Source organism: Cylas formicarius, unplaced genomic scaffold (assembly GCF_029955315.1).
Source record: "Cylas formicarius isolate icCylForm1 unplaced genomic scaffold, icCylForm1.1 PGA_scaffold_6__28_contigs__length_40554024, whole genome shotgun sequence".
Taxonomy (NCBI): Eukaryota; Metazoa; Arthropoda; class Insecta; order Coleoptera; family Brentidae; genus Cylas; species Cylas formicarius.
In genome coordinates this window covers 38,501,262-38,527,611 of record NW_026844347.1, presented here as the reverse complement: position 1 = coordinate 38,527,611, position 26,350 = coordinate 38,501,262, and the positions used below count along the sequence as shown (strand labels likewise).

Sequence of the window (26,350 nt, the reverse complement as noted above, 5' to 3'; positions counted from 1 at the left end):
TTAATGCATTATCACACCACTATACCTCCTAAAAATTATCGGCTATCAACTCTCTTGTTTACAGAGGCTTAAAACTGAGCAACCCGATTTAATAAACTGTGAATTAAAGCACTTTACATCTGCTCCTCTCTCTAATAATTTCCACATTAGAAATAAGAATACATTTAACCACGACCTTCCAAACATAATGAGCCCGAAACCAACCCCACACTCACAATCAAAACTTCTTAAGAAATAGAACGTCAAAACCATATCTTCGAAATACGAGGGCCGCCTTTTATAATACATTATTTTTATACTATTATATATATTGTATATATATATTTCCTAAACTAGTCCTGCCATCTAGCGACTAACGTTTTTATAGGGAAGTTTAGGGATGTTCCGATACCATTAAAGTATCGAAACCTACTCATTTCGCTAGTACTCAAATCTTTTTTCGATACTACTCAAATAAATACTCCTAAAGTATCGATACTTATTATTTTTTATTTATTTTAAGGAAACTAACAATGAACATTGAAGGACAATAATTGAAACAAAATTAAGAAGGAAAAGAAGACTTTTATTATAAAGGTTTGCGTAACGTTAAGCACGTACTTTAAACAAAAAACTCCATGATAACATTGGAATAATAAGCCGATGATTACAATAAATAAAATTATTCGTAAACAATCTCTTGTATGTTTGACAATTTATGTTCGTTGACAATGAAAAAAAATGAAGGGCGGACATCTTTCTCGCGTTTGGCTCGGGCACGGTCGAGTGAAGTCGGACGAGTTCGGCTTGGATGGCGCGAGACAACGCGTCACCATAGATCAGATAGAGATTATGTTTGTCTGATACTTTCCGTTTTTTTTTAATGGTGAGGCTGATTCGATTTGATACCAAGTACTTTTGTTTCGATACCGAGTAAGTATCGCAAGATTGATTCGATGCTATAAATAATTGGTATCGAATCAAAAGTATCGAGTACCTACGCGTATTTACTACTATCGGAATATCCCTATGGAAGTTTGACATTTTGAGGTTAGGTTTTGGCGAAAGAGTGTTGTTGGTGGTTTTTATGATAAATTAAAAAAAATGCGACGGTTAAAAATGCAACTTAATCGGGAGCATTCCCGTGCAATAATTTTTTACAACTTTAGACGTGGACTAACTCAACAACAATGCATCGATGAACTTAATTCGATTTTGGAGTTAAAGCACCATCTAGGACTACTTACTGTTTATCGCTGGTTTTCGGACTTCAGTCGTGATCGTAATTTTCTTAAGGATGAATTTCGTGAAGGGGCGATTTTGCAGGATCGTCACGTGACTTACCATGAGATCGAGGTATCTTTAGGCATTAGTGGGACCAGCATACATACAATTTTGCATGAATATTTGGCCTCTACAAAAATTTGTTCGCGTTGTGTTCCACACAATTTGACATTAGCTCAAAAAAAGGCTCGTGTCGATTGGTCGAAGGAAATGTTAAAAAGTACCTTGAACCAAATGGTAGCCTGTTTTTCCAGGAAAACTGACCACGTTGTAACTGTATCTTTGGTGAAAGGTAAAACAGTCAATTCTGAATGGTACACAGCCATTTGTTTGGCGAAAGTCTTCGAAAAAATTTGAAAAACCAACCGCCGAAGACGAATCACTCTCCACGACGACACTGATCAGTGCAAACAAAGAACTTTTGAGCATTAAAAACGTTGATTTGAACATATAGTCCTGATTTAGACTTCTTTTGATGCCAATACATTAAGAATAAATAACGCGGGCAACGATTTTTGACACCAGAAGAAGCGATTGGTGCGTTTAAAAAGCCTGTTTTGAAGCTGCCCAAATCGATGTAGGCAAAGTGGTTTGATGATTGGTTCATCGAATGCAAAAATGTATTGATCATCAGGGTGAATATTTTGAGAAACAATAAAGTAAAGTGGTTTTTTTGATTGCAAATTTCAAAATTTAAAAGGTAGCCCTCGTAATACCCGCGATAGTGAGCATCAGAGATATTTCAACTTTTAAAGTCTTGACCAGTCGGTTAACGCGTCTGACTAGAAATTGGATTGCTTCAATACCATTTTTAATTCACAGCTAACCATATCCAAAATGAGGGCATAAACCCCTTTAAAAAAAAAACATCAACATCAGGAGTGTTACAGTAGCCTGTGCGAGATTCTTCGAAAATTTTGGGAAAAGGTATCGGGGTCGGGAAATAAAATACACCCGCTTGAAAAAAAAGTACATTGTTCTCGATAAAAAAGCTACGCTAAAAGACCATTTTATGCGAAGCGGTCGGTATCGAGCCGTACGACGACATCACCAGCTGACATTTTTCATTGGTGATCCTGGTCGCTGTCTCCAAATACCTCGCGAAAAGCTCGCTCAGCGTTTTGTGCTCGTCTCTGAACGGATTCTCGATACTCTTAGCGTTTTGCATCTCCAGCTCCGTGATGAACGCTTCGAGCGAGTATACCGGCAAGCAGAACGGTTCCGAGGTCGGTGCTAGCGGCTTAACGAACCCGAAGAGCTCCTTGCCGTAACCCAACGCGGCCAAAAGGTACCCGTGTGCCACCTCGAACGCTTCGTCGAGACGTCCCGACACGTGCAGGATTCGCAACAGCTCGCCGGGGTTACGTAACTGAAACGAAAGGGAAAAACCGTCACATCAGAAGTGGGATCGTCGATCGACGTGGTACCTTGTACGAGGCGAGCAACCAAAACGGCACGTATATCCTCATGCTTATGATTTTTTTGCACACGACTTTGTGAAGCGTCGTCGCGTTGGGTTGTTCGTATTTGGCGAGATAGTCTTGGAGCAGTTGCCAGACCACCATGGCGACGCTGTCCCTGTTAGGCGGGAGATCTGCGTAGTCCAAAAAAATATTTATTTGCGAGGAATGTTCTGGGGAATATATCGAAGAACTCATTGTTAATGTCTAGTACAAGATTGTTCAGACTGATTTAGGCGTTTTATAGCACTGTTTTTGTAATCGTTAAAGACGGAGCAAAATCTCAAGGAGTAGTACTTTTCTCTATGGAAAGGTGTGAAAACATCAGTCGGTAGAATCCAAAAGGACAACATCATTAGCACACGATGCGCGCAGTAGAAGACCTACTGTGCGCGCCTAGGGATAACTACACCAAGGTCCCAAGACCAGAACAGAACAAAACTAACCTAAGCTAAGCCAAAAACTGAAATAATTCTAAAGAGAGACCAGCGATGATAGCTCTAACAAATGCTCATTACATCTAGCTGGTTGCTGACTGAAAGTTTGAGTTGTGGGGATATTGCGAGGTAGGACATGTCAGTTTCAAAGTCAGGCATTGCGGAGTTGATGATTTTGTTTGTGAAATTTGAGATTTAATCAACACGGTTTCATAGAAGAACGATCTGCTACTTCCAACTAAGCATATTGCAAAGTTTGGCCACTCTATGTTGATCAACAAAACTTTCCGTGCTATAATGGATTCCAGTTGGAGCGGTTTGTCGCAACATGCGGCGTGCCTAAGGGTCCTAATCTTGGTCCATTATTGTTTTCGATCTTTATTAACGAATAAAATTAAATGTCTACCATTTGCAGATGATTTAAATAGATCTATTTGTTGCTACGAACATGCAATCACGGTTCAACCCCAACTGTGTTTACAAGTGTTGTGAGGAAAATAACTTTTCCCTGAAATCTTCAAACTTTCTTATTTTCCTAGAAATTAAGTAACACTACTTTACCCAGATGCAGCTCTATTAGAGATTTGGGTGTGACTTCTGATTCCCAGCTTTCGTTTGGTCAATACATTGATATTATAGTCGATCCTTTTCTTAAATTACTTGAAGATATTTTTTGTAACCGCTCGGGCTTTGGAGTTGCTGCTCTAAAGACGCTTTATTATTAGCTCAGCTTAAGAAGTCTCGAAACCAACCGATTATGCTGGGATTACAATTAGATTAGATTAATATTAATATGTAGTATGAAGTCTTGCTTAACATTCATCTAATTTTGCGGATATCTTTTGTCTTTTTTTTTTCCAATATACATACTTTTAGGGCTGAACTTTGACCAGTTGCCTTCAGTCTCTTTTACATAATTACATATAATTTTTGCAAATATGTTTTCTTTAATTAATTTTGTGCGAATAAATTTCATTTATTATTATTATTATTATTATTATTATTATTATTATTATTATTGTCTCTCCCACCTTGCAAGTCGTTCTCTACGAGCCACTCCCAGGCCACCGGATTCTCTTCCTCGCTGAGGATGACGCATCTCCAAGTCAACGCTTCGAATACGGGAGCCTGCGGCAAACCGAACGTTTTGCAAATGTTCAGGGCCGTCTTAAACAGTCCGGCACTGCTCAGGAGGGTGACTAGTTCGATGGGGGCTGGAAAAACGACACCCGCGCAAATGAGCAATGCAAAAAAAGTGCGGAAAAAAAAACTAAATGATTAATTCTGTACAGCTAGTACAGCGATCGTTGAACTTTTATAATCATTACCCAAACATATTTTTTGTGGAGGCTATATATAAAATTTAAACTAGTTTCTGTGGGGTCGCATTTTTTTTCTTCAACTATAGATAACAAATTGAAACCCATTGGGGTATGGTCTGTTCATAGATATAAGAAAGTGGCCAATTGCTTTAGAATGGGATTATCCAAGGGTGGTCATTAAAGTTTCGGAATTTAAATTCACTTAAAATTGTGGTCCGTAATAGAAAATAATTTCATACCTACTTGTGTTTAATTTTCTTTGGTTTGGTAGGCTACTTAGTTTAACTTTATTAGTAATCATTCTTATTTCGTGTGTAATACAGCGTGTGTTGAATCGTGTGCGAATTATGCAAAATATGTGCGATTCTAGTGTATCTAAAGAGATGCTCCCGCCCAAATGTAGAAAATACTCTTCTATTGAGACTAAGGAAGTTATAAACAATTTTGACTAAAACCCCTTCCTCATGTGACACAAAAGCAACAATCCAAAACTACATGTATAATAACGACATTTATTTTCACGAAGATAATACCAAAAAGCAATTAAAAACATAAAACAAACATATTTTTTGTGGAGGCTATATATAAAATTTAAACTAGTTTCTGTGGGGTCGCATTTTTTTTCTTCAACTATAGATAACAAATTGAAACCCATTGGGGTATGGTCTGTTCATAGATATAAGAAAGTGGCCAATTGCTTTAGAATGGGATTATCCAAGGGTGGTCATTAAAGTTTCGGAATTTAAATTCACTTAAAATTGTGGTCCGTAATAGAAAATAATTTCATACCTACTTGTGTTTAATTTTCTTTGGTTTGGTAGGCTACTTAGTTTAACTTTATTAGTAATCATTCTTATTTCGTGTGTAATACAGCGTGTGTTGAATCGTGTGCGAATTATGCAAAATATGTGCGATTCTAGTGTATCTAAAGAGATGCTCCCGCCCAAATGTAGAAAATACTCTTCTATTGAGACTAAGGAAGTTATAAACAATTTTGACTAAAACCCCTTCCTCATGTGACACAAAAGCAACAATCCAAAACTACATGTATAATAACGACATTTATTTTCACGAAGATAATACCAAAAAGCAATTAATTAAGGTTCTACAAAGATTGAACCTACAAAAGGAATACGTCTGTTATATGCAAAAAATTTAGGGCATACAGTTTTAAGGCTTCCAAATTACCACTGTATATTTAATCCCATTGAACATGTTGAACAAACTTATAGAAACCGAAGTTTTTAACATCGCTCCACAAAGTTGGGCAAATTCTGTTAAACATATAGAAAAAACAGAACAATCGCATATCCATATTGCAAATAATATACAACAAATAATAATTAGAACAGGCGATGATAACGATAGTGATACTGATATATTATGTGAATAATTTTAAGTAATTTAGGTAGGTAATAAAAATAATTTGTAATTTTATTTTAAATTTAAATACAAATAAATATTGTTTAGTATCTTTCCTAACAAAACCCCGAATAATTTAATTTTAAGCAAAGTACGGACCTGGTCGGCCATATTTCATTCTTACAGCTTGCCCGGGACTTTCTTATATCTATGAACAGACTTTATCGTCATACATTCAACACATTGCGGTTTTATTGTTTTCTATTCGCGCAAAACCGTATTTAAGGAATTCGTCTTGGTATGTTCTTTTTCTATTCGCTGCTGAAGGGAGACAGAAAGTAATAGTTGTCAAATACTCGAATTAAATTTTCAAATTGCGGCTTACTTTGATCGATATAACGATGATTAGTGATAAAATGATGGTCTTGTCAGCAATTAACTAGTAAAAACTCGCTTTCTGGATCGTCAATGTATTTGTACCTTGACGGCATGGCGCGGACTGAGCACGCTCCAACGTATAACTCGAGAACACTCTAGTGGTGGGGAGCGAGATGGCGCGGCATGCATATTTGGTTACATTGTATAAATTGAAAAAATACTAACAGGTTTAAAAATAGCAAATCAAAAATGTATACTTTTTACTCACAAAAGTTTCATTTTTAGCCCATTTGGGGTAATTTACTCCGGTTCAACGACCGCTGTTCTAGTAAGATGTCAATTAGCTATCCTACTTGCTTAATTGAATTTTACATACAATTTTGTCCGAAAACTTTATTGCACTCTAATTTCGGGACACCCAGTATATCTAGGCGTATGGCGCATGAAACCTATGACATTCCCAATGTTTAATACTTACCGGTGACGTTGGACATGGGAGACGCGTCGAATTTGGCCAAGTGCAGCTTGGCGGAAGCGAAGCTCAGCTCCCGCTTGATGAGGTCGACGTTCACCACCTCCACCTGGTTCTTGACGAGAAACACCTCGCCTTCGTTACCTGAACCGGCCAACGGGTCGAGCGTCACTTCTTCCTGCTGCTCGTCTGGGTCGCAGGGCCGCACCACCCACGCGTACCGCCCGTCGCAGAGTTGCAGGATATTTTTGGCGGCCAGGAGGCATTTCACTTGTTTTTCGATGGCGTCTACGGTGTTGAGGTGCGACAGGCGGTAAGCCTGCTCGTACATGATCGACGCGGCTACGAGGAAACCAGGGGAAATTAATTAAGAGCCATATGGGACCGATGTTCAGTCCTGCTGATCAGTACTGAAGCATTCCGTTTTCGTCTGTATACGTCAGGCTGGAAAATTTTGGCGCTAACCTCGTATATATATATATATATATATATATATATATATATATATATATATATATAATACGGCTGCCTTGAAGAGTCATTGCGCGGAAACCAAGCATTCTTTCAGTTTTCCGAGAGTAAAAATTCTAAAAACCGAAAATAATACAAAAAAAAAGGGAAATTCTGGAAATGGTTGAGATCCAAAAAATAAGAACTCTACAAATTCGAAAATAAACACCAACAATCTCAGTAATATTGCAGCATTCTGAATTAAAACAAGAATGAAAGATACAACATAACAATATATTAATATAAAATTATAATATATAAAAATAATTAAAAAAAAAAAAAAAAAATTACAAAAACACTCTGTATATCCTCTGAACCTTGCACCAAAACAATCGGGCATCGTACGATGTTTTTACAGTAACGTCGACGCGCGCAAACCTCGCGTATCGTATTTTTTAAACCCTTATATGTATTTTAACTGTTTCGTTAACTTTGTGTGTATTATGTGTGTGAGTGCCGTTTACAAATCATTTTTTGTTGGACTTTTATCTTTTATCAGGGGTATGACTTTTTTATTCTCATAGTTGGAAAAGCGCTTTTAAAGTATAGAACTTCCATATGATGCTATCTCTCCAATTTTAAGATTTGTGTTTGCCTCTTTTTGGTAATTTGCAATATTGAAAATTCACTAACACATTTAATTCCTGTTGAAAAAGATATTGTAAGAACCAAATGTTGTAACGCTATTTCAGCGTATAAAAATAAAATAAATACACATAAAAAAACGAAGAAACAACATAAATTTATGGAAAATGTAAAAAAAAAAACTAAATGCTTTTTAAAGAAAAATAAAAAATGAATGAATTGCTAATCCCACACAAATTTATCAAAAAAAAAAAAACAAACGAAATATTTCTAATTGGGAAAACCAACCAAAAACGGCAAAGGAACTAAAAATTAATAAGTCTTTGCCTCCAAGAATTTACGGTTTGCCCAAACTGCACAAACCCGACATACCGCTAAGACCAATTGTATCCTGTACACAGTCGCCAACGGAAAAGTTATCAATATACTTAAAAGATATTCTAAAAAACGTCATAAATCAGAACGAATTTTATGTAAAAGACTCAATGGACTTGGTTTTTGTTTCTTTGTTTCTTCAAATAAAATCTAAAAAGAAATGTGCTGACAATTCGGTTATTTTCAAATAATAGGCTAATAATGAGTATGAACTGTTCGTAAAAAAAAACAGAGGGTACATTTAATTGTTTTTCTGATTTGACCATCGTAATATATGTTGATGTTTCTCTTTCTGTTTTGTACTTAGTTAATGAATAGATAAATAAATATTAGGCAATTGTAGGATAGGTGAGGAGATATAACTTCTACTTTGCCTCTTGTTTCTATAACTTACTCACCCAGTCGATGGCACAGCGAGCCCTGCTTAATCTGATACGCGTAGAGTATCTCGTAGAAGACGTTGCTGACGGGGTCGGTGGCCCGGGCCCTGGTCAGCAGTATGGAAGTAAACAGCTCGTCCAGCTCGCCGTAGGTGAAGCTCAGTACCGTATCGAAGTTCTTCTCGTCTAACAACGTCTTGACGAGGTCCCGCAGGTTGTCCTTCTTCCTTTCGTCTTCGGGGTTCGACTTCAGCGCGTAGAAAGCGTCGCCGTAGCGTTTGAGCGCGAGATGGTGCTTAAATTTGATCGAATATAGGGTGGCCAGAAGCGGATTTTCGGGATTTATGACGCCCAGCGCCAGATCCGCTACGGATATGGCGCAATCGCGAGCCCTGTGCAGCTCGAACAGCTGGATAACCTGGAAAATGAAAATTTTCCTATATAAAATTTTTCATTTTCGGAAAAATTTCATTTAAAAATATGTAAAACTATACGATTCTCCAGGACATCAATATTTCAGTCGGTGGTGTACTACATATAAATTGTGTCTTAACATCAGCAAGTTTAATGTAACAAAATACTAGGTCTCATGATTTTGTTTTTGCAATGAAAATGCAAAACGTTTAATTTTTCGAAGAGACTTCTACATGCTACTGTAACACTTCTGGATTCCTTCTGTGGATTTATCCTGTTGGCTTCTTCGGAGCTTGACTGAAACTGGCTCGCATTTTACTTTGTACCTGCTTATATACTGTTTGAGGGGGGCGGAGCTAGCTGAGGGACATAAACACCGTCTCGGATGACTGATAAGCATATTGCTGAGAGGTAAAGACCTGAGTCGAGGTTAATATTGTTAGGTTGCTTATAGATTTCTATAGACTCTCGGATTTTTCGCTGGTAGAAGAATTGATTACATGCAAGAATTGTAGTTTTATCGAATAAAATTTTATCTCCGATTTCGTGACTGTATTTGGTAACTGTCGATGAGTTTATTTGTCTTAGTCTTAAGGATCTTTCATGTTCTTTGAACACAGTTGATATTTTTCGTCCGGTCTCTTCAATGTATTCTTTGCTGCATATGCATGGAATGCTGTAAACTCCTGGCATCTCAAATGCAATTAGAACAAATAGACGCCATGTTTAACAGATTCACAATTTAGAAAACTTTATTTTTATATGATTTTGGAACACCACTTTAATTATTGTTGTGAGAATTTAAGTTCAATAAAGGAGAGGTATTTAAATCTAATTGATCGTTAAACATTAGAATGTCTCATTTTGTTAATTTCCATGGCTTCCAATAAATTTACTTTTCTACTTTTTGTGTAGCATAATTAGAATCTAGAATATTGTTTTTAAACGCTCTTTTATGTTCGTTAATACGTTTCTTAAAAGATCTACCTGTTCGTCCAATACAAATTTTAGGACAAGATCTGCATTTCAACCTGTAGACACCTGATTTTTGAGATTTTGGACATTTATATCGTTTTATTCTTTTTTAAAAATTTTCCTATTGTGTTGTTAGTTCTGAAAGCTATTTTTAAACCACATTTTAACAAATGTTTTGAAATTTTTTCACTAGATTCTCTTATGTATGTAATTATTTTAAATTGTTCGTGTTCTGTATTAGGTTTTGCATAAATAGAGTTTACTGTTGTCTGGATTTGTTTTTTATTTATAATTTTATCTATAATAGACGGATTGTGGCCGTTGTTCAGTGATATTAAGTTCTTTGTTGTAATTTTCTGTTGAGAGTGGCGTATTAAGAAGTCTATGTATAAAAGAGTGAAATGCAGGCATTTTGTGTGCATAAGGGTGATTTCAGCTGTTATGTATGACTGTGTCCGTGTGTGAAGGTTTATGATAAAAATCTAATTTGTTTTGCGTTTTCGTTACAATTAAGGCTAAAAAATTAATAGAGTTATCAATCTCGATAGTGAATTTTATACGATTATGTAATGAGTTAATGTAATTTAAAAAAGAATTCAATTGTCTGTCCGTTCCAACCAAGCAAGCAAAGACATCATCCACGTATTTATACCACCGTAGAAAATGTTTACTTAAAGGATGTTCTAGTATGATATTTTCCAAATTATCCATAAAAATCTCTGCCAACAAAGGACTAAGTGGGTTTCCCATAATCAAACCTTGCTTAGAGATGTAAATATGTCCATTAAATTCAAAATAATTTTGATCTAAAGCAATTAATTAAGCAATCTAATAAATCTTGTTTCACCAATGGGTTAACCTGTTTCCGAGTTAGGGTGAAATCTACTAAATCTATCCCATCCATAGGTGGAATACTGGGAAATAAGTTTTGTACATCAAAAGACAACAGTGTTGCGTCAGAAGGGATTTTGATATCTTTAATTTTGTTGATTATTTCAAAATATTTTTTTATTGCAAATTTTGGTTTAAAATCTGTGTGAAACTTTGTCGTCGTTGTCGTGTTGTCGAATTGTCATGTAAAAATATATAATTTCGTGAAAATCTACACTTATAATTCTTATTCATTTTGATAAATCGATTTTCATCAAGCAAAAACCACCTCAGCTGGAAGAAGTGCGTTTGTTTTTTGTAAACATCTAGATGAAGCTTACAATTAACCTAAAACACCTTTTGAAATTCAAAATGCCCCCCAAAAATGGAAAAAAAAATTCTTAGCTTGCGACGTCTTTAAGAAAACAATTATTACAGATCATAACCTCGAAAACACGGGTCTTTTTGAAAAATGAAAAAGTTACTGTTTTATAGCATCCTTTGGGTTTCATAGACGTCTGTAACAAGTTGTAATGCTAATAGTTTTCTTATAAAACTATGATTAGGTGCCTACCTTTAAGTAGTAACTTATACGTGCACAGTCCCTATCTACGGGTTGGTCTTTGAGCACCCTCTGGTGGAAGAAAGGTTCATCTAGCACGCCCTCCGCGGCGAACTGAAACAGATCCAGGGCTTTGTAGTTCTCCGTGCTGCTTAGAAACGATAAGGCCAATAGGAAACGATCTGAAATACCAAACGGTGGAACAATGTTAACTTTGTAGTACGGACCAGCTAGGCAGAGGCCGGGATAGAAGTTGGGAGGGTACGGATTGGCTTTTTTGTTTTATCTGTTATACTCACGAGTGGCAGTGTTGCAATCGCACCAACCGTTTAAGATCCTCACGTACTCCTGCAACCACACGTGTTGCCCGCTGCTTATCACCCACTCCGCTAAAACGGTGCCACTTTTCAAAGGCCACCTACCTTGGATTAAAGAAACTGTCGACGGTCGAACAATAAGAACTTTCTCCACTTCAAACCAAACGTTAATTCAAAATTTAATAGCCCGAACTATCGACTAATTAAAAAATTAAATATAACCCGCCTATTAATTATCGAATTTAAATTTTAACGTCCAATTTTTGAAAAAATTCCAATTTAATCGCCAAAATTGAAATAAAGTGGCTTAGATAATTAAATTACATTTTAAATAATCGATTAACTAAAAAAAAAACAAGTGAAAAAAAAATAAATTAAGAAAACTTTTAATTAAAAAAATAATTTATTAGCTTTGTTCTTTAATTAAAATATAGGGTTTTCTCCAATCTTCTTCTCTCTAAACTATGCGTTGGGAATAAAAAAATTAATTAAAACACCTTTAATTAATCATATTATTGATGAACAAAAAAATTAATTTAACAGTGTAGATTTTTAATTAAATAAATTAAATTTTTCGGTTTACTTTAAATCAGAAATAAATTTGTACTCCAGAAAATTAATTAACATTGGAACAATGTATTAATCATTAAAAAAGAAGTTGAGAAGATGAAGAAAAGTTTAATTAAATTTAATCACTGCAACAAACGAAACAAATACATTTAATTGTCCACATTTTTTCTTTTCTCTCTCCCGATTTTTGATTATTTAAAATAAAAAGTACAAAATTAAACTTTGAAAAATTAAATAATTCAATTTTATCGTTTAAATTTTTATATAGGAAAATAATTAATCACAGGATTTTTTATTAGTAAAGAAATTTATATATCAAACGATTGAATAATATAAAAAAATAATTTATTAAATTTGCTTTTTAATGAAAAATATGGTTTTCTCCAATTTTCTCGTGCTTAACTATTGCATTATATATACTTTTATGATATGAAAAAAAAAACGGATTTGTGAATGTTCCAAATAACAATTCAGATTTAAATAAACAAAACAAATTATTTAATTAAAACAACTTTAAATCATATAACCGATGAATTAAAAATAAACTTAATAGTTTACAATAATACTTCCGATTTAAAAAATTTAATTAACCAGAAAAAACTTAAATTTAGACGAATTTTCGACAAATTAAATTTAACCATCCAAATTTTTTAACAATAAAATAATTAATCACACGGATTTTATTAGTAAAAAAGTTTAGTAAAAAATTTAATATATCAAAATTATTGATTAATTAAAAAATAGATTAATATATTATATATTGATTAAAGATTAGGGTTTTCTTCATTTTTGAAATTTTCGATAAATTAAATAATTAAATTTAATCGTTAAAGTTTTTTAATAAGAAAACAATTAGTAGGACGGATTTTTTATTATTTATTATTTAACAAATAATTTGAAAAAATCAATCCCAGATATGAATTCATTAAAAAATAAAACTTCAATCGGTCGATATTTACTAATAATAATAATTAGTATTAATAATTGGATGTATGTATTAGTAAATATTACAAAATTTAATTTAATAGTTCGTATTTTAATTAAAATATATAAAATATTTTATTTATTTAGATATATAACTGCTACTTTGGAAGATTTAAAAAATAATTGAATGGACCTAATTTTTGCATCACTTCCAAAGTGGATAGTTTATTAAAACATAAAACCACCAGCCAATACGAAAAGGATACAGGACGCTTCTCAAGTGATTAACTAGGGGCAACAAGGATAGGTGCCAGTGGGCCATAGCGGCTCCGTTAAACTCGACCCTCGCGAACTTTTTCCTCGCTTCGTGACCCCCCGTGGAGGCGGCGAACAACTCGATCAGCGAAATGCAGCTGCCGTTCGAGCGCTTGTTGTAAGATGGCGTCAGTCTAATCGGCGTGAGCCGTTGCAAGCTGGTTTCGCTGCAACAACGTCACGATCGGGAACGCCCTTCGCGTCCTCTAGCGTTACTTACGACAGGGTGTTGTTGAGGACGGGGAGTCCCGTCAACCACAGGACCACGTAGTTGGCCTGGGTCAAAATGCCGATTTCCGGCTTGCACACCGACTGGATCGCCTCGAAGATGTTGGGTTGCAACTCTTTGCCCTTGATCAGTATGTCGCATATGAGCAGAAGGTCGCGGCATATGGCGAATCTGAAAATGGCGGAACGTTTCGACTTTCGTAGCTGTGACTATCCCAAAGGACTGGAAAGGCTGGCTAATCAGTGGTTAGTCACTTTCTTATATCTATGAACAGACTTTGGATAAGAACTACCTGTTTTGCGCTTGTTGTCGCAGGCAACTCGCTACCAGCGACACGCCTAGCGACGAGCTGAAGTAATACATAGCGGCGGGATTGACAGAGCTGTCCGGGTGCGATAGGCCGCTGTTGTGCCTCAGCAGTTCCAGCACTTTGTGCACCGCGCGATACAAGTCAGCGCATTGACTCAGCAACGTGCACACGCGGTCCGATATCGTTTTGTACTAAAAAGAAATCCCCAAACATTGTTTCTGGTTTATGTATTTGGAAAACCTCTACTACTCACCTCAGACTTCATTTCGTTTTTCAGTTTTCCCACCAAGTCCGCCATGACGTCGTTGGGCGCCAGACGAACGGCCAACGCCGTTTCGAAGGAGTTCTTGAAGGAATCGCTCAGTTGCCGATCGACATACGTCATAACATCAAATAACGTCATCACGTCCAATGCGGTGTCTTCGTCTGAAATTAAATCGATTTTTCCGCACGGGTTGGGATAGTAAATAGCTACAAACAATGGAAGTTTTCTAACAATGAATATAAACCTATATAAACAAATATAGTCATAAACACTTAGTGAATATTATAATTTAACAAATTAAATTTAACCACTTTTTTTTTAATCCAAAAATAGATGCACACTTTAAAAATGTATTAATTTAATGAACGAATTAAAAATAAGTTGAGAAGGAGGCGGTTGATTAAAAGTAATCACTCCAATAAACAAAAGAAACAACAGCATTTAATTGCCACAATTTTATTAAAAAATTTTGATTATTGAAATAAATTAAAATTTAACCTTTCGGACATCTTACTTAATAAATACTTAATAAAATTTATTTGTCATAATACTTGAATAATAAAAAACATATTTTAATTAATTCTATTTATTAAAACTTAATTGAAATTAGATCGCCATCATATTTTAAATAATTAAATATTAAAATTTTAATAGCCTGATATTTCAAAAATTTATCAATCAAATCAATTAAATAATCCTTCCTATTTAAATTGAAAAAGATATTTAAAAAATATGAAATTAAATTTATTATTAGTTGTTTTTTTAATTAAAACAATTAAATTTAATTAATTTAATTTTAAATAATTAATAATAAAACTTAAATAGCCAGATATTTTAAAAATTTAAATTATAACTGAATTTTTAAAATAGTTTAAAATATTTAAAATACATATTTAACAAATACAAAATTAAATTTATTGCAATTTTCGTCCAATCAAATAATTAATTAAATTTATTCGTCCCAATTTTTGAAAAATAAAAAATACATTAACTAAAAAATTAAATTTACTAGTTGTCAGATTTTATTAATTAAAACATAATTAAAATTAGAACTAAAATTTGAAATAATTAAAAAATTAAAAAATAGTCAGATACTTAAAAAATGCAAATTATAATTAATTCGACGCGATTTTTAATTAATTAATTATTTACGTTCCTATTTTTAATTAATTGCAAAATAGATTTCACAAATTTGAAAGTAAATGTAGTGGAATTTTCGACCAATCAAATAATTAATAAAAAAATTTTGTCCTAATATTTTTATTAATTAGAATAAGATCGAGTTCATGTTTTAAATAATTAAATATTAAAATTTTAATAGTTTGATATTTCAAATATTTTTATATAATAATTAATTCCACCGGATTTTCGATTAATTAATTAATTATTTTTAAATAATTAAACAAATAGCAAATTTAGTCGAATTTTAGACCAATCAAATAATCAATTAAAGTCATTGATTAAAATTAAATTTACTAGTTTTTAGATTTCATTAATTAAAATATAAAAATAACATCGAGCTCCTGTTACAAATAATTAAATCTTCAAAAGCGTGATATTTCAAAAATTTAAAAAATAATTAATTAAACCCGATTTTCGATTAATTTATTAATCGTTCTTATTTGAAAATTAATTAAAACATTTAACCTCATCATTCCTATTGAAATCAATTAAAAAACAAATTTAACCGTTCGAAAACTAATTTAATTAGGGAATATAAATTTATTCACTCAATAATCCAATCAACCGGTTTTTATGATTATTAAAAAAGTCGCTTGTTTTTCTAATATTAATTAATTTTTTAATATTTAATTAATTTTTCATCAATTAAAACATCTAACAGTCCTAATTGAAAAATAAATTTAACTGGTTCATATTTTAGAAACTTTTAATTAATAAATTAGTTAAAAATTAATAAAATATTAATTAAAAATTGAATTTACAAATACTCAACGTTCCAAATAGCATCTTACCTTCACCGAGCATCGAGAAATTGACAAACTGATCTCTGTATGACAAATCTCCGCTGAGCATCATGTGTTCCAAAGGTTCGACGGGTCGTAGGAAAGCGATAGTCGATTTTTTGAGTAATACCGCGCCGGACACCTGCGGCAGCAGCATCAACCCTAGGGGACGAAAGCTCTCCTGGTGGTACTGCACGCAACACGAGTAGAACCTTTGCCAGCACCTGCACCATACCATTTGCCAAAATTTGGCACTTAAGTTTCACAATATCGCAAAAATAATTAATCAGTTTGGTTAATTCGAAAGAGAGCACAAACATGTGTCTTTTCTAAAATTATTTTTGAAACGGTTTAAGATGAAAGTATTAGTTTTGAGTGGAAATATCAAATAATAGAAAATAGTTGATGGATTTTCCTCACCACGCCCCCAAGAGAATCAATTTTTTGAGGGAATACATCAAAAATTGAAATTTGGGAGAAAGTGATTACGCTTTTTCGTAAAGGTTCGTTTAGAAACACCTGAACAACGGAAAAAGGTAGTAAAGCTCATCGATATATTGTGGTTCACGCTGGATCAAACAGGCAAAATCTTGAAAATTGGTTTAAAAATTAGCTGGTACCAAATTAGTACTAAGAGGGGCTGATGGGATGGTTAAAAGAAAATAACATTGATTTCCCAGAGAGGGCCACGAAGGATGAAATATGTGAAACCTTAAGGCCAAAAAACAATAAAACTTCCTCGGCAAATGAAAAAATTGTACCTCTCGAGACGACCTAACAGAACACTCGAACCAAACGGCGCCGTTTGCAACGGTTTGTCAATTACGGCCAACAATTTACTTCGAAATATCACATTTTTCAGTTTGCTTGCTCATAACCGCGACACCCTGTACATTTTTGAGTAGTACCACATTTTTTGTTACCTCCCCAAAAATTTTTTCGGTAGAGAAACAGAGACTAGAAACAAAATTTTTTTTGACGCTGAATCGAGATGTCAAAGTCTCGTGACCTTATTAGCAAAAAAAATTTTTTTTCGACAAGCGAACAGTGGTTCGGTTTCGAAAAATGTTTAACGGAACCTGCCAGCCATTTTCGACAAGACAAAACATAGATTGCAAAAATTTCGAACGGATATAAAAAAAAGTCATACGTACCACAACGCGTATTCAAGGTATTCTTCTTCGCTGATTTCGTGGTCCTTGAAAGAGTTGCGTATGTCGCTTTCTATGGCCAAACAGATGCTCTGCTTGAGGGCCGCGACAGAAGTCATATTGACCTCCGTCTTGATGACGCTCGACTTGTTATAGATCTGTGAAAGGTATGTGAACGAAATCTAGGCCACAAATCCAGCGCTATTAGTTCGAATAAAAGAAAATGGGTTAAATATTTCAAATGTATACAGGTTTAGTCCAAATGTACCTATCGTAAAACTAAAGGCAGAAAAGTTTGCCGAACAGCTTGGCATTATCGATGTCAAGGCTTCGGAAGGACGGTCGGGGAAGTTCAAACAGAGACAAGGTCTAAATTATGGACAGATAAGTGGCGAAGTCCGTGATGTCGACAGAAACGTCACTAACGATTGGCTGGAGAAGACGTGGCCAAAACTAGCATAAAAGTTCCCTGCTGACGACATTTTTAATGTTGACGAAACTGGCATTTTTTACAAAATGACGCCAGATAAGACTCTTAAATTTCGAAGCGAAAAGTGTGTGGGTGGATGGCTCAGCTGGTAAGACGTGTTCACCTGTCAACTCGAACTTGCCGGAGGTTGTGGCAAATTGCCTAAGAGCAGCGCAAAAAAAACTCAATTAAAACTGCATTTCTGATTCCGGTCGGGATTTGTCCGCTAGATGGCGTACCTTGAGGGATTTACTGATGACGTGCAGCGGAAATCTGCCCGGACGGAACAAGTACTGGAGATAGACCTCCCGTGGGTCGGACTCCTTCGTCGTCATCGGTCGGTCGGTGTCGACGAGGACCTCCTTGAGGACCGGCGTCCAACAGTCCGACGTCAGCGACGTCTTGTAGATGACGCAGTCGTCGTCCGAGGCGCGCCATATCGACCACAATCGATCCGTTTGCAGGCAAAAATCGATCAGGCCGTTCTAGAAACGAAGGTGAGTGCGCGTTGACGAGAAAATGGGGGCGCACAGTGGGACAGGGAAACCCTAGGTGTTTGACTAATTCGATTTTTTCGGTATTAACCAATTAATTTTATTTAATATTAAGAAAAACACAAAAATAAAATGAAAAAATTATTACGAACGTCAAATTTTAATACTAAATAATTTTTATATAGGGTGTTCACAAAAAAACTCTAAATTTACAAACAGTTTTTAATAAAATCATGAAAACTGTTTAATAACACTATGCAAAATGTATTAGGTCTCCATACAAAGCTATGTATTAATTAACTCTGTATAAGGAGTTTCTCACGCTCTATAATGCGAAGAGGGACGTCGATACGGACTTACACCGTCGACTGTATCCAAAATTTGAAGATTTGGAACGGGCAATGTTGCAGTGGTCTTAAAAATATACCACTCTCTGGACCTATCGTAAAACTAAAACCAGAAAAGTTTGCCGAACTTCGGAAGGATGGTTGGGAAAGTTCAAACGGAGACATAAATAAATTATGAACAGATATGTAGCGAAGCCCGACAGAAACGTCAATAACGATTGGCTGGAGAAAGCGTTCTAAAAACTAGCAGAAACGCTGACGAAACTGGTATTTTTTACAAAATGACGTCAGAGAAAACTCTTAAATTTCAAAGCGAAGATTGCGTGGGTGGAAAACTTTCTAAAGAACGTATAATAGTGTTAGTAGCTGCCAATTTGAGTGGTTGAGAGCCACTAAGCAGCTTCAAACAACAATTAGGTTTACAAGTGATGAGTTGCAAGATTTTATGGTGATAGATCAGGATTTGCCTACAACAGCAGATTTGACAGAGGAAGCCATATTACAACAAGCAAGAAAGAGTGAAAAAGAGCACCGAGGGGAAGAAGAAGATGAAGAAGTTGATCGGGGATCACCATCTTAGCTGCTAGAGAAATTTTTTATGTATCATGGGGAAGAAGTTAAAGTACTAGATTCGTATTGTAAAAAGGAGTCCCTTCAGTTTCGCTATACAGAGTTTCGACTGCAAGTATATTTATGTAAATAACAAAATAATAATACAGGGTGTCCCAGAAGTAACAATTTTATTAAAAAAAAGTTATTTATTAACAAAATATTGTTATCGGATTTTTAAAAATATTTAATTGTTTGCTTGATAGAAACAAAAAAAAATAACCTGGTTTTTATACATCTAAAGTATCATTCAGTTAAACACTTTGCTCTGATTTTGTTACTGCTGGTTTACCCGAAGCTCTCAAACTCATTCCTTTCACATGGTCGGAGTTGTTTCGTTCTTTTATATTTCCCTGCATCGCTTAAACTGTCAAAATTTATTTTTTGACGTCCACGGCGGAAGTTTTTGATTTATTGCACGGTATTGTTACATTTCTTTCCAGCTATTCTGCATACCTTGTCAAAAAATCTATTTTTATTTCCGTTTGCCGCCTGCCATTTTCTTCGAAATTGGAAAAAGGTTTTTTTTGTTTTGATTTCTACAATCTAGACATGTACTACCAAGTAAAGTTTCTTTTATTGATACTTTATGTTGACGGGCGTCGTACAAATACTTTATCGAAATCGAGTGATTATTTTAATTCTAAAAAAGAGCCACATTTTAATTCAATTGTTGTAAAAAAAAAACGAATAGATGAAATAAAGTAAAAGCATTCATTTTGATGTGAGCTAGGCTGCCATCTTATCAATCAATATTTTTAAACGGGCTGATCCGATTTTAATTAAAAGTAATTAAAAAAAAAGGTTAAAAAGTTTCTCAAAATATAAAACTAAACGGATCCCTGTGAAAAATCAACTTTGAATTTAATCGCCATCTTAGATTTGTAAGTTGGCGGACGAAAAATATTTCGGTTTAAAACCTTGATCGATTTCCCGCAAAGTGCAATCTCTTCCAATAAATTTGGCCACATAGGTCAAAACTTATAACTTAAAATTAGTCTCAAAACTTACCTTTACTGTCTTCCTACATTTTGAATTTTGTCAAACAGCTAATTTCTTTAAAAAAAATCCCCTCCACTTTTCACACGGAAAATTGTATAAATAAAACATTCTCAAAATCACACTGACAACAAACGTAACAAAAATATTGTTGACGTTTCCATGGTGACAAGGCGACTTAAATCGCTTGTTTTGTGAAGGTTGGTTCATGGCCTACTTGGTCTGTGATAAGAAAAACGCTCATTGTACGAAATATGTATTATGGGTTCATTTCCATGGGGCGTGGCGAACGGATAGTTCAAAACAATGGCGAAAAACGGGTTGCTTCATTGTTTAAAATAAAGGGTAGTTTGCTATATAAACGTGGCGGAAAATAATGTTTATATTGTTTATCTTAAAAACAAACATTTATCAATTATCTTCGAAACAATTACATTTTAAAACTAATTTATAAATAAATTACTATCACGTTTGCGCAAAAGCTTCAGGAAAAACAAATACATTGATTTATTTATTTATTAATTCCAATTCCGTTTTGTATATATTTTAAGTCATCTTCGAACAACGCTAATATCAAATATGAGTGATCGACCTTCAAAAATAATGGCGTAAGGTAATTTTTGTGCAAGTGATAAAACTCGTATTTTTTAAGAAAAATTGAAATATCCGGAAAACTATTATGTTGAGGTATGTATTATTATGAACAAAAAAAATTGAAACATTTGAAAACAAAATTTAAAAATAAGGTGTTCGTTCCATTTCAAAAAATGTATATTGTATTAGTCACGCTTTTTTGAGCCACCCTGTATTGTTTAAAACAATTTTCAATTGTGCATACCCACAATCTTACCATTTTCTCGTAACTTTCGAACCCATTTTTGAGAACATTTTATGATGAGTTTCGTTAGGTGCCCTACTTACGAGGGTCGCTCGAAAAGTTTACGACCTAACCCCGAAGATGGCGGCACTAGTAACTAAAAGCTAGTGAACGTAGTTGTGCAATATTTACCAAAGTTTCAGCCAGTAAAATTTTGGGCACTTTTTTTGGGATAGCCAGAAATTACGGAAAAACGCCACATTTGCAAAAAAATATCGTGTTTCATTAAAAAAACGCGATTGTCTGATACCTCAACGGTTGCCAAGGCGAAAATCCATGAAGTACGATTTGGAATTCGTGATTCGTGAGCAATTACTTGAGGAAAACGCTGGGTACTATTTGGATGAGTTAGAGAGATGGGAGAATCGCCGGCAGAAGTGAATAGAGTTACAAGGAGACTATGTAGACAAAAAGTTGCGAAAAAATGTCTTTTATCATTGTTAGGTCGCGAACTTTTCAAGTGACCCTAGTATTTTCAACTGTTTACAGATTTATTTCTAACAGTGGCCATTTTATCCATGTTTGATTGATTAATCATTTGATAAAAAAGGAAGTACTGCGTATAGCAAGTTGGAAATAAAAGTGGCTTAAGAATTAATAAGTTTTGGTTGTTTTCTAAATGCAAAATGTCCCTAACCTTTTTAAAATTTTGACTTACCGCCATTGCGAAAAACAGGGAGAGGGGTGCGATCTTGATCTTACCTCGACGGCGATAAGAGTGTTCAGTTTGGTAATCCGTATTTCCTGACCCGCGGAGCTACTCAAGCGGAAAATGTGAAACTGACCGCCGCTGGAAAAATTCATGTAAATCGCCAACGGACAGTCCGAGTCCTGATCGTCCACGGGACGTTTGATAATTCCTGGAGTAAGAAAAAGCGCGGCTTCAGGTTTTTTTTTAATTGACGAAATGACATCCGAAGGAGACGAGACGAAAACAATGACCTAAAAACTGGTTAAAGTGTATTCTTGTGTTAAGACCACTTACTAAACCTGTCTAAATCTACAGGTCGCTCTACCATAAACCAGAGAAACGACAGACTGTAAAAAATCGATGAGTCATCACAAAAAGGGAGGATAAATGGCGGTCGATTTTAAGGTTACAAATTTTGATGGAGTTATTCGTTACTGTTGTACTTCCACAGCCTACTGCAATAGTTTTTACAAAACTTCTGAATTCCTCCTGCGTCGGTTTTTTGCTGAGTCGAAATTGCTGACGTTTCGCCAATCATCTTGTTGGCATTTTCAGAGCTTGACTGAAACTGGCTCGTATTTTACTCTGTACCTGCTTATATATTATTAGAGGGGGGGGGGGGGGGAGCTAAATCAGTGGCATAAACACCGTCTCCGATGACTGATTCCCAAATTGGTGACAGGTAGAGACCTGTTTATTGAATTCTATAGACTCTCGGATTTTTTATTGGTAGAAGAACTGATTACACGCAAGAATTTTAGTTTTATCGAATAAAATTTTATTCCCGGTTTCATGAGTGTGTTCGGCAACAGCTGATGACTTTATTTGTCTTAGTCGTAAGGCTCTTTCGTGTTCTTTGAGTCTAGTTGATATTTTTCGTCCGGTCTCTCCAATGTATTCTTCGTCGCATATGCACGGAATGCTGTAAACTCCTGGCATCTCAAATGGAATTTTGTCTTTGACGGACCGAAGATGTGGAGATATTTTTGGTCAAGTGGTAAATCTCGTTTCCATAATTTTGGTTTTAGAAGAAAGGTGTCGAGAGCTTTCTTCTCACAGGCTTCCATAAATATATTCGCGATGATTGGTGATAGTGGAGAACTCATCGCTGTTCCCGACGTTTGTTCAAAAAAAAAAAAAAACGCCAGCAATTTCGACTCAGCAAAAACCGATGCAGGAGGAATCCAGAAGTTTTGTAAAAAGTGTTATAACGAGTCGAGTGTGAAAATAAAATATTCGGTTATGTGTGCAAGACCGAAAAATATGTAAACTAGATCTGAATCATAGGCTACTGTAATACTATTTACAAATCTCCTGAGTAAAATACACTTCGTCACAACCTCCTACTCCTCTACACTTGCTACTGTTGCCTTTCCTTACATTCAACACATCACTGACCACATAACAAAATTTTTTGAAAAATACTCCAAAAATGTCTATTAAGCTATCGGGAGGTGACAGCAAATAGGACGAGAAATATCAACAACACGAAAAGAACATGGACGAACCTTAAGACTACGGCAAAGAATAATTATTTGATAAAACAAAAATTGTTGCATGTAATCAATTCTTCTAGCAAAGAAAAATCCAAGAATCCGTGGAAATCTCTAAACGACCAATCTTAATCGCGTTTCAGGCCTTTCAAACAGTATACAGAAGATTTGTAAAAAGTTTTACTGAAATAATTAATTTTTTTTTTTACCTTTAGAAGCTAAGTACTACATGATGGGTTAGCGAGTTAAATTTCTCTAGTTCTCTAGTTACAAGTACTAACAGCCAAGTTAAAAAAATCTCATTTGATCAAAACTAGTTTTAATTTATTTATTTTTTATTCTGTGCCAATATAATCTCTGCTCTGTTTTACCCGGTTGTCAGAGTTATTTATCTAAGCCGGTCAGTGTTCAGTGTAAGTCCGCTTATGTAAAAAAATCTTCTTTACTAGCTACTACACCTTTTCAATTTAAACGCGAAAAATAAAACAGTTGAAAGCAATACACTATGCGATTCCCAGAACCGTCATTTATTAAAAAAAAAAAAAATGAAAAATACCTGTGCACCACCTCTGTATGAATTTTAATTTACTTTGTATTAGTAAAATTTAAACCAGTTAAATTTGATGTTATTTAGGGGCAAAGCACAGTGCAACTCATGATTAAAAAAAAATCCACCATTTAATGACAGTAGATATTCATTACAATCAATAACTCTTTTTTTTCTTTTGTAAAAATCTTTCTGTTTTTTGTGATATCATTGGAGATACACTATAGACAGGCATATAGTATATGTTTTTTTTTTAATAAGGGTTATTATTATTTTTATTTATATAATTTTTATACACTGTTTATTAGACATTGTAAATTTAATTCACCAGCCCCGTTGGCTTAACCGCTTGCTGTTGTAAATAAGTAAATAAATAAATACATAAATAAAAAATAATTTTAATTTATATTGCATTATTTTTTTTAACATTTAAGATCCTTGAGTAATTGTTTTTATCCGTCACTTGCCCTCTCAGGATATTAATCATGTTTCCTCTTTCATCAAGTGATAGAAACACATTGTCATAATTCTTATTGCTGAATAATGTACTTAACTTCTCCAATGATATTTCTCGGTCACCATTTATCATCAAATTGACTAGATATTGTGCAGATTGTTCTGATATTTAAAAAACTATCAAATTTAGCTCCTATATTATCAATGCTAAATGCTAATAATACCACACAGGGTACAACATAACTTACTGTTGTTATTTTGGCGATTCAATGTGTAGTATTTTATTTATTTAGAATATAACACGTGTGTAGGCTCAAAATGGCTCGTCATGTCTCCTTTGGCTACAACGCCTTATTTTTACCTTCTTGCGGTCGCTCTCCTTCAGTGTAACCCGTCTCGGCCAAAAGGTCAACAGCGGTCAGGCACTGACCCCTAAGACACGACCAAACTTTCAACTGTCCCCCGCGGTTCAAAGACAAAACGCAGGGTTCGTCATCGATCGTGTGGATCAGCACACTAAGCACAAGTTCCAAATCCAAATTTTTGCCCCTGAAAGCGACACCAGCCTTCAATAATAAATATTAAGCCAAATTTCTGGATTACCTGAATTTTTCCGTGAGACCCGCCAAAAATCTGGGCAATAACGAGTCACTCTTGAGTTCGAAAGAAACGCATGGACCGGCGCTCTTTTGCTTTATTAATAGCATTTCCGAACCGGGGTAAACTAGGACGAAAATGGCGTCGTCTGTGTGAGAATTATAATAGGAACTCGCCAATCTCGGTAGGTGACCGACTAGAATTAAAAACATGGATTATCTAACAAGGGTGAACCGGTATATCTTGCCTGTTGTACCGGGAGTACTAAATAGATGGTACTTGTTACGATTCTTCGCTTCTTCGGTATCGGCCTTTGAAAAAATAGAAGGCGCCGCCAAATTTGGATGACTACCCAGCAACTCATCCTAAACGTTTTAGGGATTCGCTTAAAATATGCTTACCGAGAGTCAAAACAAGAGCTTACCTGTTTATGAAATTTCGAGGGGTGCGGGAAACTTAACCTGTGCACGCTACACACCGTCGGTACTAAAATTACAACACTTTCTGCGGTTTCCCAAACCGATATACCATCAAGTATGGGACTTTCATAGAAATAATACCGCACGCGGTTATCTGATAAATTAATATCCAAACTCTGCTCGACCAATTCCAAAACGTCGTACCGGATTTTCCTAAATACATTTCGCAATTAAAACTCGTTTAGCAAGGAGGAATATTTGCAATGTACCAATAAATGAATCTATTGCGGGTATAGTGCTTGGTGCTGTCTTGAAAACTGTAACCGCTAGCCTTCTCCCTGACTTTAATGTCTTGTAAGGTGCTCTGCGTGCCACCTAAGCCGCACGAAATGTTTATAAAACCGCGTAGTCACCGCGGAAAAATGAAACCTACTACTACCTGTGGTTAGAGAAACATCTTTCCAATACTCGTGTAAGGGTTGATCCGGGACCACTTCTCTATAGCACAGAGTGAATTCGGTCATTATTTGGCTTCAAAAAATACCGAATTGTCGCTAAACGGGCAAATATTTTATAAAACCGCCAACGAACATAACCTTAGAACCTAACCTTAGAATTTTTATATTTTAACGACACTTATAGTTGCAAATAAGCAATGCTACTGAGTGGTGACCAATTGGCTCGCAAGGCGCATTAAGGGAGACTAGCATACATGTTATTATTTATACAATTTATATTGGAATTAAAAATATAACCTAATTCACGCAAACCAAAACCACTGAATAAAAAAAACGGTCAGGGATATACAGAAATTTAAAAATTCTTCTTCCTTTTTTTGGAAGGGATAAGTATGATTACCAAATGCTCAAAAGGGACAAGCAATTTTACCTATAAATCATAATTCTATTTAAGCATACTACTACTTCTCTGATTATTTACCAG

General features: G+C 34.8%; 1 protein-coding gene across 2 annotated transcripts; it reads right to left on the bottom strand.

The window, feature by feature from the left end:
* Nucleotides 1–826: 826 nt before the first annotated feature.
* LOC132703249 (nuclear pore complex protein Nup160 homolog) lies at nucleotides 827–26,172 on the bottom strand. Of its 2 annotated transcripts, none has more exons than XM_060672395.1 (22): nucleotides 26,018–26,172; nucleotides 25,842–25,962; nucleotides 25,678–25,783; nucleotides 25,414–25,621; nucleotides 25,237–25,354; nucleotides 24,996–25,185; nucleotides 24,754–24,941; nucleotides 21,908–22,065; nucleotides 18,119–18,364; nucleotides 17,414–17,568; nucleotides 16,269–16,483; nucleotides 14,284–14,456; nucleotides 14,013–14,221; nucleotides 13,712–13,891; nucleotides 13,443–13,658; nucleotides 11,665–11,783; nucleotides 11,378–11,547; nucleotides 8,563–8,962; nucleotides 6,701–7,036; nucleotides 4,192–4,374; nucleotides 2,691–2,857; nucleotides 827–2,632 (listed from the first exon to the last, which is right to left on the bottom strand). In XM_060672395.1, exons 2-22 carry the CDS (start codon nucleotides 25,930–25,932, stop codon nucleotides 2,261–2,263), a joined length of 4,200 nt encoding a protein of 1,399 aa, XP_060528378.1. In that variant the 5' UTR covers nucleotides 25,933–25,962; nucleotides 26,018–26,172; the 3' UTR covers nucleotides 827–2,260. The 2 variants fall into 2 exon arrangements, with proteins under 2 accessions (XP_060528378.1, XP_060528379.1); XM_060672396.1 differs by having other exon boundaries at nucleotides 25,848–25,962.
* Between the last annotated feature and the right edge of the window lie 178 nt (nucleotides 26,173–26,350).

Excerpts from the sequence above, each read along its gene's own strand:
- LOC132703249 (XM_060672395.1), bottom strand. The coding sequence starts at position 25,932 with ATGACCGAATTCACTCTGTGCTATAGAGAAGTGGTCCCGGATCAACCC. Across the intron at positions 14,457-16,268 it reads TTTCTCGATGCTCGGTGAAG|ACGAAGACACCGCATTGGAC; the intron begins GTAAGATGCTAT and ends ATTTAATTTCAG. Across the intron at positions 2,858-4,191 it reads CGTAGAGAACGACTTGCAAG|ATCTCCCGCCTAACAGGGAC; the intron begins GTGGGAGAGACA and ends TGGACTACGCAG.